Source organism: Schistocerca piceifrons, chromosome 10 (genome assembly GCF_021461385.2).
Source record: "Schistocerca piceifrons isolate TAMUIC-IGC-003096 chromosome 10, iqSchPice1.1, whole genome shotgun sequence".
Taxonomy (NCBI): domain Eukaryota; kingdom Metazoa; phylum Arthropoda; class Insecta; order Orthoptera; family Acrididae; genus Schistocerca; species Schistocerca piceifrons.
In genome coordinates this window covers 105,966,425-105,980,982 of record NC_060147.1, presented here as the reverse complement: position 1 = coordinate 105,980,982, position 14,558 = coordinate 105,966,425, and the positions used below count along the sequence as shown (strand labels likewise).

The following is a 14,558-nucleotide window of genomic DNA, read 5'->3' as shown; positions in this document are numbered from 1 at the left end:
CAGTTCTAGAATTTTTTTTCAGGTTTAAAAAAATTATTACGGATCTACGTCTTTAATACGGGCATTCATGCTCATACATTATCTTTGAAATGGCTGAGTAGTATAATGGCGAATTGTGCTTGTTTATGAATGTTATTTAATGTTTGTTAAAGGAGAAAAAGTGCATTAGTGTTGTTATTTGGTTAGAGAAACTGAAGCTGAATAACAATATACAGAACTTATATCACGTACGTGTAGTTGGCTACCGTTTATAGAAATGGTATCGTCTTCTAAACGTATTTCCAAACGCGCCGATGTTGGGGGAGAGGATAAAGCAAGTGTAAACTGTGCAATCGGTTTTGTATAATATTGATCTTTTGCAGTCTGAAAGGTATAAATTTCATGACTCCCTCATGGAAACAGGAAGAGAAGTCTTACGCAGAATGTGCTTTGGGGATTAAATTCGACCTGTTTCAGATAACCTTCTGGCGTCGAAATGGATATACCATTGCCAGGAGAATCGGACCCAGCTCCGATATTACCATCGAGTCCACCCCCAGTTGTTTCAACGCCAGCATTCAACATTCCGTTGCCTACCTGTGGTATGCAGTTCAACGCGTCAATTCCTCCACCATTACCATTGCCTCCAATGAACAAACCACCCCCCTCTTTGCTGGGTGTTCCTTTACCACCGCCGCCGTTGCCGTCCGGTCCACCACCGTCTCTGCCTCCCCCAGATCAAGAAGATCCCAACAAGTAAGTACAAAGAAACAGCTGATTCTTTTTTTTTTTTATTTTCGCGTCGTAAATTTTTTTAGATGCTACCAATCCTGAACTTCCTGAAACAAAGCCGTAACAACTCCAGCGCCCTTCGGTTTCACTACAGTTAAACATGTACTTTCAGAATAGGTTACTGCAACAGATGATTTCCCAGTAGGCTAAAATTTGTATGTAGCGTGTTTTTTTTTTTTTTTTTTTTTTTTTTCTTCCAGTCATTGCCCTTTCTGAGCTTGTGCTCTCCGATTTGATATTTACATTGCCAGGGGTCAGCAATGAACTCTTGTCTTTCTTCCTTTTTCATGTGGGTACCATTTTATTATACAGTGAAATGCCTTTTTTTTTGCATGGTTCTATTTTAAAATCCGTTCATATCTTTGTGCAAAAATGTTAAATGATTGTTGGGTAAAATACTGAAACTGTTATCCTTTTTATAAGATTCAGATTCAATGTTACACATGTTGTTGATGAGTGTAATGAGATCTTTTTCTGGAGAAACAGGCTATCAGTATGCTTCAATAAAATAATGTAAAAAAAAATTGAAGTAGTTGAGCAGAGGGAGTTATTGTTCTTCATCGGTGAATTGGTTTGGTGATGGAGCTGCACTAATGCTGCGTAAAATCCATCAATTGCTTTATGTTGTGGTTTTCTCACAGCATATGGCTCCATGAAGAATGCAAGAAAAATGTAATAAAATTACCGTATGCATAGATCTCTACTAAATATTAAACGGAATGGTTGTGGTACTGGCTTCATAAAAAGTATTCAGTTGCCGCACAGTCAGCTCTTGGAAGGAACATTAATTAATGTACACCTCTGTAAATTCAATATAGTATGAAATTTAGGTTTTAAATGTTCCATTGGCAGAGGTTACTTTGCAGCATAGCATTTAACCTGAAAAACAGTAAAAAACTTGAGTCCGGCATTGATATTTTTGTAGTACAGTGGCTGTTTAAAAACATTCACAAATGAATAAAAGAATTGCACATGTTGCAGCTAGTGGCATTAAAGGAGCATTCCTCCTCATTAAATCTTGTTCTTGTATGATTCCCTTACAGTGGAAATATCTGATTTATTGTAATGTTCAACTGAAATACGTTGATACACATGTATTGTCCACATTAGAGGACAAACAATTGAAAGGAACAAATTTTGTTCTACTGACATTTGTGCATCTGGGGGCAATTCCATAGTTACGGGTGTTACATGCACACACCTTAAAATCGGGAAAAATAATGTAAGGAAAAATATTTATTGGATTTAATATTGAAAACTTTTAAGGCTTACATTATATTTCATGTTATAAATGTTGATACTGGAATTGTTTTATTGTTCTCCTGGTTATTAATCAAAAAAGTAGTGTTACGGGTGTTACCAAAAGCAGACCTGGCCCCTGTTATGAGTTAGGGAATTCTCTAATTTCTGCGAACTTGATGAAGCTTTTATTCTTGTAAAACAACTGTTAAAAGGTATTGCCCCAAATTTTATTTTGAAATATAAATTTTTATTTTTTTGGACATCATAACTCAGTATTTATATGTGATTCTTGAGTTTCCCCCGGCTGTATTTGATAATCAAAATATCCACGGGTGTGCTGCCAGTCTATAGTGTCCAACGGGAACAATATTTCGGCGATCATACATGTCGCCATCATCAGGTGAATTGACGGACTGAGCTCCTGTGAACGTGCTGGCACGGAGATCCGTACGCTAAGGCTGCTCAGAGGGAACTGGGTTAGGTCGCGGCGGCGGCGATAATCGGCCGCCGCCGCGATCTAACCCAGTTCCCTCTGAGCAGCCTTAGCGTACGGATCTCCGTGCCAGCACGTTCACAGGAGCTCAGTCCGTCAATTCACCTGATGATGGCGACATGTATGATCGCCGAAATATTGTTCCCGTTGGACACTATATACTGGCAGCACACCCGTGGATATTTCAGTATTTATATATTTTTTGCTGTTACGGGTGTTACATTAAATGTTACGGGTGCTACATAGATTCATCAGATTTCATTCTTAAAGGAATAAATCTACCTCTTACAATTGCATAAAAAGAAAAGAAGTATTATAGTTTATTTGGAATAGAAGTATGTACTTAAGAAAACATATTTGAAGGATAAAGCTATTTATTACACAAAAAATTTTGTTCACAGTTTTAAAGCACAACTAGGCCAAGATATCGTTACTTACATTTACCTCATTTTGTAGGCCTGGCAAATTTATGACAAAAATGTTTTCTTATTATTGATAGGTTTAAAAACTTTTTAATAATCTTTTTCAGCAACATCCAATTCAAAATTGAAGTCATAGTACAAACGGTTACCTTGTTGTTTGATTTCTGGTGTTGTTACCTTAGATCAGGCTGTTCCAGCTCGTGGGCTCCGTTGTGAGCCGCGGAGCGCTCCCTGCTCCAGGGAGCCGTGTCGCTCGCTGTGACCAGTCAAGTGGGCCAGCACGTGGCACGGCTGGCTGAGGCAGGCGGCAAGGCAAGCGTTTTGATGTGCCAGCTGCGTCTTACAAGATCGACAACCTCACACTCTTAGCTGCTAAGACGTGGTGACGTGCTACACCAGGAAATACGATCTTCAGGAAATAAATATGAAACAAATGTTTTACAAGAAATTGCATACTAAATTTATTGGGCCTCTGTAGTTTGAAATTTTCTTTTCATTGCAAGATCGGAAATATCTGGCGTCAAAGTGTTCGCAGCGTTAATGCGGAGGATGGCCTTCATTGTGGCATCCTGAAGAAGCGATCATTCCTTACTTTGTAACTGTTTTCATTGCTCAGAAAAGCTGCTCACATCAAAACGTAGATCCGAACATGAACATGATCTGAGCGGCATTGTTGTGAAGTTTGAGAAATGTTTTTTCTGTAATGAACACTACCATCGTGACAAATACAACGTGTTGTAGTACCGCTCTTTCAACAAAGTTGAATTTTGCAAATCAATAATCTCCAATTGAAGTGACGATGACAAGTCATCAGTGGAAACTGAAAAAGGAGTGCTGAACACCTTAAGTTCCATTTCCAAACTAGTGAGGTCTCGGAATCGTGTGTCAAACGACGTGATGAGCTGCTTTAAGTTTGCTTGGTAATCGCCGAGAGTAGTACCTTCAGGTAGTTTTAAAGAAGCAAGATGATTGAAGAACGTTAGATGTCCATTACTCATCTGCCTCTCAAATAAACGTAACTTTTCCATGAACACTTTGATCTGGTCGTGCATGTCAATGATTAGCTGCCCTTTGCCCTGCAATGACAGATTTAAATTATTCAGATGCATAGTTATGTCAGCTAGGAACGCCAGGTCTGATATCCATTTTATATCTTTCAGACAACGCATTACTTCCCCTTTCATTTCTAGAAAAGGGGTATTTCTTCACTAATGGCAAAGAAAACATCAAGAACTTTTCCACGACTCAGCCAACGAACTGTACTGTGGTAAGATATATCCCCATACTCCACTTCCACATCTTTCAGGAATCCTTTGACGACGCACAAAATTCACACACTTCACGACATCTTTCATCACGCCACCTAGTCTGCTGTTTCAGCACACAGTGCCTCTTGGTGCATTACAGAACACGAACTATGTTGCATGTTTTGATACCCTCCGTATTACGAATCCGTTTTTAAACATACATCTACTGGTATGTCGTTCTTAAGCCTGGCTACCAGTTTTCTGCGTGTAATGCCTTCTACCTGACTGTATTTAATTCTGTATATTGTACCTCTTCGCAGAATTAAATACTTTATGACATACAAAACACTGCGGTCGACCATGCCTCTCAATGAATAGAAAGGTATCCTCCAACAGAGGTACAGGGCTCCCGCGGCTAGTCATAGCTGTCATTGAGCACGGATTATTACGGCTGCATGCGGCCAGGGGGCAGTGAGTTCGCTTTCCCCCTCCACGCAGGCTCCGAGCTGCCGCAGTGAGCGCTCCGGCTCCCTGGAGCTCGGTTGGAACAGCCTGCCTTAGATAGTACTTGACTGAATTTCACAAAACAAACATCAGTTTCATCTAGTTTAAAAAGTGTTTTACTTTTTCCTACTGACTTCAGAAACATTATTTTCACATCCTCCTCTTCATCAACCTCACTCTGGTAGATTCCCAAGTAACAGTATTGAATTTTGGATAGGGTTGGCTTTTTTTTGTCATTTGGAATGTCATCCAAGACAAATAACCCAAATTTTAAATCAGACTTTTCAATTTTATTAGTTAGGCTTAACTCACAAGCACTTCCAATATTGACTTGTGATTCAGATAGTGAAACAGTCTCCTGATCAGAATCATCAGAACTGCACATTTTATGGAAGTTATGCATCTTTTTGCATGTAATGTTTTAACTTTGGCCTCCTCAGTAATAAATACTGACACCCTCGTCATTAATGACTCTGCTGTTTTTGAAACCAGCAAATCAGTTGTGTTATAAGGCCAAAAGTGATGGCAGCCCTGAATTTGAGGAATCCCTTGTAAAATTTTCCACCTTTCATCCAAAATAGGACTGTTATGCTCCACTGTTATGTTATCAACCCATAATACCTTAAATTTAGAAAAATTCTTCAGAGTGTAGTCATAACAGTCAGTTGTGTTGAAATAATAATTTTCCTAGATCTAACAGCTGTACACATGCTCCTCTTCAGTGCACCTCCAATGCCATCCATGGCTCCTTTACCATGTGAACTGGCAAAAAATTCCACTCAACTGTCAGTCCAAAGTTTCTCTCAAAATAACATAGATTGGACAGAGTATATTTGTTTTTGAACTGCCCAGCACAGTACATTGTTAAACATAGACTCTTATGAATGACTAGAATTTGCCTCAATAAGCAGTTTATTGGGCCTATATAAAATTTAAAACTGAGGTTATAAATATTGTTGTTCTTGGAAAAGTTGGAATGGAAAACATAAACTATATGTAATCTAAAGAATTTTGGGCTTAATTAACATTTTAGGGGAACATCAGTTGAGTCAGGTTAATGCTCTAATTAACTTTTATAATGTAGTTGTAGTGCTTAAAAGATGTATGCAGAGGAATAAAAATTTTAGTTTTCATGCTTAAAACTGTTTTCATATGTAATAAACATAATTAAAAATTTTTTTTTCATTCATAATAATACCCTTTGGTTATAATTTAAATGTAGGGCCTAGACCTACTAAAGATGAAGGTGGCATTAAACCTTCCCATTCAAGTTACGGGTGCTACACATGTGTTAAGTAACACCCGAAACAAAAATTAGTAACACCCGTAACAGCTCTAAGAGTGTTAAATAAGATTTCAAAATGCCATATAATGGTATGATATTGTAAAACATGTGCATAACCTCACTTTTACAGAAAGGTATTGTACAGAACAAATTTACTAGATTACAAATTAAACTTTTGTATCTTTTTTGTTACGGGTGTTACAAGCTGCATATATATTATAAAACTAACAAAATAAAGAAATGCAATTAGCTTACTTCAACAAAACGAATTATTATGAGCTATAACAATGTTGACTTCAATATTCTTTGCAACAATAGAACAATCAGCCATAGATAACACAACTAATACTCACCTGGAAATAGCATAAAACATACCTCTCTGTGGTGCCATAGAGTAGTGCACTTTAAAGACTTAGTGAAGGTAGAAATTTAATTTTTTCATGTTCATGATTATTTTGCAATGAACATATGTACTTTTAACTTGGCATTTTTTAAGGTTATATTTGTAATATTGTCATTTTAATTTTTTTGTCACAAAGTCTCTTTAACATGGAATGACCCCTGGTCTTAATTTAGTAAGATGATTTCTTAACATGTTTAACATACAGCATTTGTAAATGTTTCGTATATAAATTAAACAACTTTTAATGTGTTTTAATATATGGCCAATTTGTCAGTTATTAGCATCTTGGAAACAAATATTCAGTATTTGATTCTTTAAATTGAGAATCTAAACTGATCTGACTTTTTAGCTGACGTTAAAATTACCACTTATGCCGATCACACAACTCCTTTCTAATATTTCTTTGTGTGGTGTTTCATTGCTGTATACAAAGCACCTTGGTTTGTATGAGAGAAAGCTGGTATCTTACTGAAACAGTGTTCTCTATTGTCATTAACAAATTAATGGTAGGAAATTATGTATTATTTACGCCTGTCAGCACTACTTCTCCAGATACTGTAGACTTAGTGTTAAGTGCATGTGTTTTGAATTGAAAACTTCAATTATTTTTATTTCTCTGGAGAAGATGCTAGACATTCAATGTATTAGTCTACTTAGGGTCAGGAAGGTGCTTTTTCTGCTTTACAAATACTTTGACTTGCTTGTATTAATAGTATTGCAAAAATCGATACAGGTAAAGTATTTGACTTGGGTCTTAGTTATGTTTGGTTTGCTATCCTATTTTGCTTGGATGATGGTGAACCACACTTACATGGAAGCAATAGCCCCAATGACTAGTTATAAGTGTGGTGCAGGCAAACCGAAATATAGTTCTCAGGCAACAATATTATGAAAAGGATAGTTTCTAATCACCAGAAGCAGAGATGCTGAGATGCATATAGGCAACAAAAAGACTGTCACACAATAAGCTTTTGGCCAACAAGGCCTTTGTCAAAAACAGGCCACACACACCCACCTGTGCGTGTGCAAACGCAGCTACTCTTTCTTCAGCTTCCAGTGACTGTGCGTGCGTGCGTGCGTGCGTGCGTGCGTGTGTGTGTGTGTGTGTGTGTGTGTGTGTGTGTGTGTGTGTGTGTGTGTGTGTGTGCGCGTGTGTGCATGTGTGCGTTTTGAGAAAGGCCTTGGCCGAAAACTTCTTGTTGTGACAGTCTTTTTTTTTTTTTTTTTTTTGTTGTTGTGCCTATCTGCAACTCGGCATCTCTGCTATATGATGAGTAGCAACTATCCTGAATTTTCCTTTGTTATATAAGCAGTTGAAGACTAGAACAGTGTCATAATTAGCAAGACTCTCTTACAGGTTTTCCTCCTGATTTAGGTTAAGGTAATGTGACAGCAGGAAGGGCACAGCAATAAAATGACTCATTTCCTGTGATTTTTCAGATACCAAGAAAATAAATGAACAGTGCAAATCGAAATGGAAGAATTAGTATATGTGCAAAGATTGAAAGCAGCTCAAATTGAATTGACACATATCAGTTGACAATTGACAGCATTTTATTGAAGAATTGTTAGTGCTGCTTTCGCCTTAATGAAACAATTCAAGCATATTTGTTTCGTATATACCATAAGTTTTCTAACGTGGTTCTTGTTTAAAACAAGTTGTTACGTGAACATATCCGATCAGTCCAAAATGTTTTAACATTGAATTAATAAAAAGTTAAGGTGATCTACGTGGTCATCTCTCCTCCCCCCTTCCCCACCCTCACTTTGTGCCACACACAGAACTTTCATACAACATTGTGAAACTGTTAGAAAAGTCCTCCTTTGGGATGTAGTGCATCACATTCACACCATCTGCAGTTTTGCTGGCTCATCAGAAACCCATTTTACACTTGATCATTTTGCGGTTGGTTCATATTGATAACACCAAACTTTGTCACTAATTATTGGTTTTTCCAGACGAGAATTTGCCCAATTTTTTTCATTTCAATCAAGATGTGGCAGGTGTCCACTTAGTCATGGGTCATTCCATGTTAAAGAGACTTTGTGACAAAAAAATTAAAATGACAAAATTACAAATATAACGCTAAAAATGCCAAGTTAAAAGTACATTTGTTCATTGCAAAATAATCATGAATATGAAAAAAATAAATTTCTACCTTCACTAAGTGTTTAAAGTGCACTACTCTATGGCACCACAGATTTGCAATTAGTTGTGTTATCTATGGCTGATTGTTCTATTGTTGCAAAGAATATTGAAGTCAACATTGTTATAGCTCATAATAATTCGTTTTGTTGAAGTAAGCTAATTGCATTTCTTTATTTTGTTAGTTTTATAATATATATGCAGCTTGTAACACCCGTAACAAAAAAGATACAAAAGTTTAATTTGTAATCTAGTAAATTTGTTCTGTACAATACCTTTCTGTAAAAGTGAGGTTATGCACGTGTTTTACAATATCATACCATTACATGGCATTTTGAAATCTTATTTAACACTCTTAGAGCTGTTACGGGTGTTACTAATTTTCATTTCGGGTGTTACAACACATGCGTAACATCCATAACTTGAATGGGAAGGTTTAATGCCACCTTCATCTTTAGTAGGCCTAGGCCCTACATTTAAATTATAACCAAAGAGTATTATTATGAATGAAAAAAGTTTTTTAACTATGTTTATTACATATGAAAACAGTTTTAAGCATGAAAACTAAAATTTTTATTCCTCTGCATACATTTTTTAAGCACTACACCTACATTATAAAAGTTAGTTAGAGCATTAACCTGACTCAACTGATGTTCCCGTAAAAAGTTAATTAAGCCCAAAATTCTTTACATATAGTTTGTTTTCCATTCTAACTTTTCCAAGAACAACAATATTTATAACCTCAGTTTTAAATTTTATATAGGCCCAGTAAACTGCTTATTGAGGCAAATTCTAGTCATTCATAAGAGCCTATGTTTAACAATGTACTGTGCTGGGCAGTTCAAAAATAAATATACTTTGTCCAATCTATGTTATTTTGAGAGAAACTTTGGATTGACAGTTAAGTGGAATTTTTTTGCCAGTTCACATGGTAAAGGAGCCATGGATGGCTTGGAGGTGCACTGAAGAGGAGCATGTGGACATGCTGTTAGATCTAGGAAAATTATTATTAACAATACAATTGAGTTTTATGACTACACTCTAAAGAATTTTTCTAAGTTTAAGATATTATGGGTTGATAAGATAGGAGCATAACATTCCTATTTTGGATGAAAGGTGGAAAAATTTACAAACGATTCCTCAAATCCAGGGCTGACATCACTTTTGGCCTTGTAACACAACTGATTTGCTGGTTTCAAAAACAGCAGAGTCATTAATGACGAGGGTGTCAGTATTTATTTCTGAGGACGCCAAAGTTAAAATATTACATGCAAAAAGATGCATAAACTTCTATGAAGTGTGCAGTTCTGATGCTTCTGATCAGGAGACTGCTTCACTATCTGAATCACAAGACAATATTGGAAGTGCTTGTGAGTTAAGCTTAACTAATAAAATTGAAAACTCTGATTTAAAATTTGGGTTATTTGTCTTGGTTTACTTTGCAAGTGATAAAAAGAAGCCAACCCTATCCAAAATTCGATACTGTTACTTGGGAATCTGCCAGAGTGAGGTTGATGAAGAGGAGGATGTGAAAATAATGTTTCTGAAGTCAGTAGGAAAAAGTAAAACACTTTTCAAACTAGATGAAACTGTTGTTTGTTTTGTGAAATTCAGTCAAATACTATCTAAGATAACACCAGAAATTAAAGAACAAGGTAACCGTTCATACTATGAGTTCAATTTTGAGTTGGATGTGGCTGAAAAAGATTATTAAATGAAGTTTTTAAACCTATCAATAATAAGAAAACATTTTTGTCATAAATTTATTAGGTCCACAAAATTAGGTAAATGTAAGTAATGATATCTTGGCCTAGTTGTACTATAAAATTGTAACAAAATTTTTTGTGTGATAAATAGCTTTATCCTTCAAATATGTTTTCTTAAGTACATACTTTTATTCCAAATAAACTACAGTACTTCTTTTATTTTGATGCAATTGTAAGAGGTAGATTTATTCCTTCAAGAATCAAATCTGATGCATCTATGTAACACCCGTAACATTTAATGTAACACCCGTAACAGAAAAAAATATATATATACTGAGTTACGATGTCCAAAAAATAAAAATTTATATTTCAAAATAAAATTTGGGGCAATACCTCTTAACAGTTGTTTTACAAGAATAAAGGCTTCATCGAGTTTGCAGAAATTAGAGAATTCCCTAACTCATAACAGGGGCCAGGTCTGCTTTTGGTAACACCCGTAACACTACTTTTTTGATTAATAACCAGGAGAATAATAAAACAATTCCAGTACCAACATTTGTCACATGAAATATAATGTAAGCCTTAAAAGTTTTCAATATTAAATTCAATAAATATTATTCCTTACATGATTTTTCCTGATTTTAAGGTGTGTACATGTAACACCCGTAACTATGGAATTGCCCTCATTTTTGTCCTGCACTTGATGTGTGGGATACACTTTTTACACACACTTCTGGAAATTACTTGCTAGTGGACACATGTCTTCAGCTAATGCTTTAGTGTGAACCTAACCATCTTTAACTAATTCTGTTTTGGGACTGTAACATATATTTTGAGTACAATGGGATGTGAAATGTATGTAGTTAACAAAACTGTTACCTTCGCACGTACTAATGGGCTGGTGTCTTAAATCTTACGATAATTATGACACCTACACGGTGGAAATTGTTTAAATATACTCAAATGCAGATACTCTTAAAGTATTATGTACCATCAGCGAAAATTTTGTAAGATGCTTTGTAATAATCTAAGACTGAAATTGTACAACCATGCAACCAATAACGGAAAAATGAGACCTACAGGTGGCACTAAATCATTGAAACACTTCATCACAACTGTGAAACTGATCACATTCAAGAATGCTATGGAGAATTCCATTTTTAGGGCAAATAGTTGGATGGTAGGAGATGGTGCACAAGCGAATGTAAAGCATTGTGGGCAAGTTGAGTGATGCTCAGATAACACAGTCAGTAGAATATTTACACATGAAAGGCAGAGGTCTTGGCTTCGAGTCTCACACACTTTTTTAATCTTACGGGAAGTTCTATTTTTGATGAAGGCCTGATGTGTTCAAAGCTTTATTTGGAACAGTCTTTTTGTTGTGCCTATCTGTGACTCAGCATCTCTGCTATATGGTGAGTAGCAACTTCCCTTTTCATAATATTGTTACATTCCATCCTGTCCTTCCCATTGTTTGTGTTAAGAAATGAACTATTTTTGCTTTATCTTAATTTTTGTAAAAGGTATGGCCCTTTGAGAAATATGTATTTTGCAAATAACTGTTAAAACATTAGAAAACAAAAAATATAACTCATAAACCAAAGTACTGGAGACCTGGCAGATGTTTTACATTAAAGCCCCCTCTTAGTTTGTATTTCTAGGTGTGACGTAGTTGATGTGTTGAATGTTACCATTTCTGCTCTAGCTCCTATTGCATACATTAAATAGCTGGAAAAGGTAAGAAGCACAAGAAGAAAACAGTATGTAAAAATAAAAATGGAAGAAATTGAAACAAGTTTCACCCAAGCACCTTCTTCAAAACTTTGTGAAGTGTATAATGTAGATGCATATGAAGATAGTGACATGTCCACGAAATGTGATGCATAGTTTCGAAACCTAAATACTGGTATCTCAGCAGCCACCAATACTGAGAAGGTACAATTATTGATCCTGATACCAGGTAGCTACTTTAAGCAGCAGATTCAGAAATACTTACCTACTTCCTCACATCATTTGATTTCAGGAGCTCGTAAAATAAAGAATGACAAAGGTATTTGGGCATGCCCAGATTCTTACTGCAGGCGTCCTTTGCAAGATGATATGCTTATTGTTGCCCTGGAATATTACCTAAGTGATGACAAAGATTGCAGCAGGCAAAATCCTAACCAGGGTGATGTTATATCTGTTAGTGATAATGGTGAGAAAGTTCAAAATATATAACAAGATCTCCTAATGAAAAAGGAAGACCCGATTTTAAAAATTGGTATCAAAAAATTCTACTCATGACCAAAATGGGTAAATTGCCAGCCTGTGAAAGAAGTATGCATGTATATTTACCGCACTAATTTGAAGCTTGTTGTTTCACCATAAGTAGTGTCACAGGAAAGAAGTATACAGAGATAGACCTAATGCTTTTGTGTATACTACCCTCCATAAGTTTGGAAACGCCTTGTAATTATAGACAGTGGAAAGGAAATATAGTATAAAATGCATTTTGTTGTTTTCCAAATGTTTATTAAGCTCAAATAATACACAGGAAGATCCAACAATTAAATTTTAGATTCCTCAAAATAGCCACCCTAATCACTGCCTTGCACACACTCGGCCTGCGATGCATCAGTTTTGCCAAGGTTTCAGTTGGAATCAATCTCAATTCTTGCTGCAGGACCTCCCACAATTGTGACCCCACTCATGATTTCCCGTTTTCGGATCCTCCTGTCCAATTCATCCCATAGCAGCTCGATTGGGTTACAATCAGGAGATTGGTGTGGCCATTTCATGTTTTTTCAATATTTTGTGAACCTCCAGGGACTTCACATAGTTCTGACACAAGTGAGATGTATGTTTCGGGTCGTTGTCTTGCTGCAAGACAAACCCTTTCCCAATCGGACTCGAACCAGATGTCCTAGCATGTCGCTGGAGAACGGCATCATAATCCTTTCAGTTCATTTTTCTCTCTATTTTCACCAACTCTCCAACTTTATTCCCTCCAAAGGATCCCCATACCATCACAGAACCCCCTCCGTGCTTTACAGTTATAATTACGCACTGAGGATTCAAGTGTTCATGGGGTAAACAGTGTACAGATTGATGGTGTTTACTTCCAAATATTTTGAACTTGGATTCATCAATGAATAAGACTCTTTCCCAATCCCCCACTGTCCAATGTTGGTGTGTCTTAGCCCACTGAAACCTTTTCTTCTTTTAACAGGGTGCTACAGTGGTTTCCTTGTTGCTACATAACCTCGGAGGTTGTTGTCTGCCAGGCGTCGTCTCACTGTTGACTCACTCACTGGCGTATCCCTCATTGTGTTTAGCTCAGCAGTCAATTCACGTACAGTTTTTAATCTGTTACATTTACTGGTCACTACCAAATACTTTTCCTGGTGTTCTGATATTTTCCTGGATACTCCTCAGTGAGGACGATCTCCAGAGCCTGTTTCTCGATGTCTGTGTATGGTTTTGACAACTCCGCTGATGGAAGTCATCAGTTTCTTTGCTGTTTGTCAGACACTATTGCCTTCTTGGTGCAAAGTGATTATCATTACCCGTTATTCGTAAGGAACCTGGCACTTCAGGGCCATTTTCAATTACTTTTGTGGCATGTTATACCATCATGCAAACGCAACTACAGGTGAACAGAAATGTAAACTATGTACCTCTACATAGCCATGCAGTCTACTCATGCCACCTGGCATGTTCGGTAGAACTGCTTGGACAGGTAACATCGGTTTACATAAAATGGAGCAATACATAGTATGTTGCAATATGTATATATATGTACAATAATTCAGTGTACAATACTGTATGTGTCATTATTAACCGTTATTTGAGCTTGCTATTCCATATTCTAACCAATAACTCACATTGATCAATTCCATTTTGCTCCTTTGTAATACGCAGCATGATGTTTCCAAACTTATGGAGGGCAGTGTATATGTCAAGAGCCGCAAGATAAATGTCGGTTGTAGAAGTGTGCGATGTGTCCTTGTGCTGTGCTGAAGTGATGACTGTTGAAGCATTACACCTTCAGGATACTGACAATGACAAAATGTATGCATTGTAGGAGGGAGAAGAGTTGGTGAAGGAGATACTACAGCCAGAGAAGTTCATTACAGAGGTCAGGCATTGGGTCATGAAAGGAATAGCTCACCATCATATCTGTAGGATTCAGAGAAAAGCCATATCAGAAGTAAAATCAGCCACATCCTAGAATACTGATACACTAGTTCTTCGTTTTGACTTTGTTGAGAACTGGTCTGTTCCTTTGCAAAATGAAATTCAAAGTTACCACTAGCACACATCACCGGTCCTTAGCGATATATATAATGCTTCGCTG

At 36.6% G+C, this 14,558-nt stretch overlaps 1 protein-coding gene across 2 annotated transcripts in view; it reads left to right on the top strand.

The window, feature by feature from the left end:
• The first annotated feature begins 97 nt into the window (after window positions 1-97).
• The window catches only part of LOC124718957 (cleavage and polyadenylation specificity factor subunit 6-like), a 79,332-nt gene continuing 64,871 nt past the window's right edge, over window positions 98-14,558 (top strand). Inside the window, exons 1-2 of one of the 2 annotated variants that reach the window (XM_047244624.1) lie at window positions 98-370; window positions 457-735. In XM_047244624.1, the coding sequence (XP_047100580.1) occupies window positions 476-735 (260 nt within the window). In that variant the 5' untranslated portion in view covers window positions 98-370; window positions 457-475. Of the gene's footprint in view, window positions 736-14,558 lie in introns of both variants that reach the window. The other variant, XM_047244625.1, reaches the window with a different exon arrangement.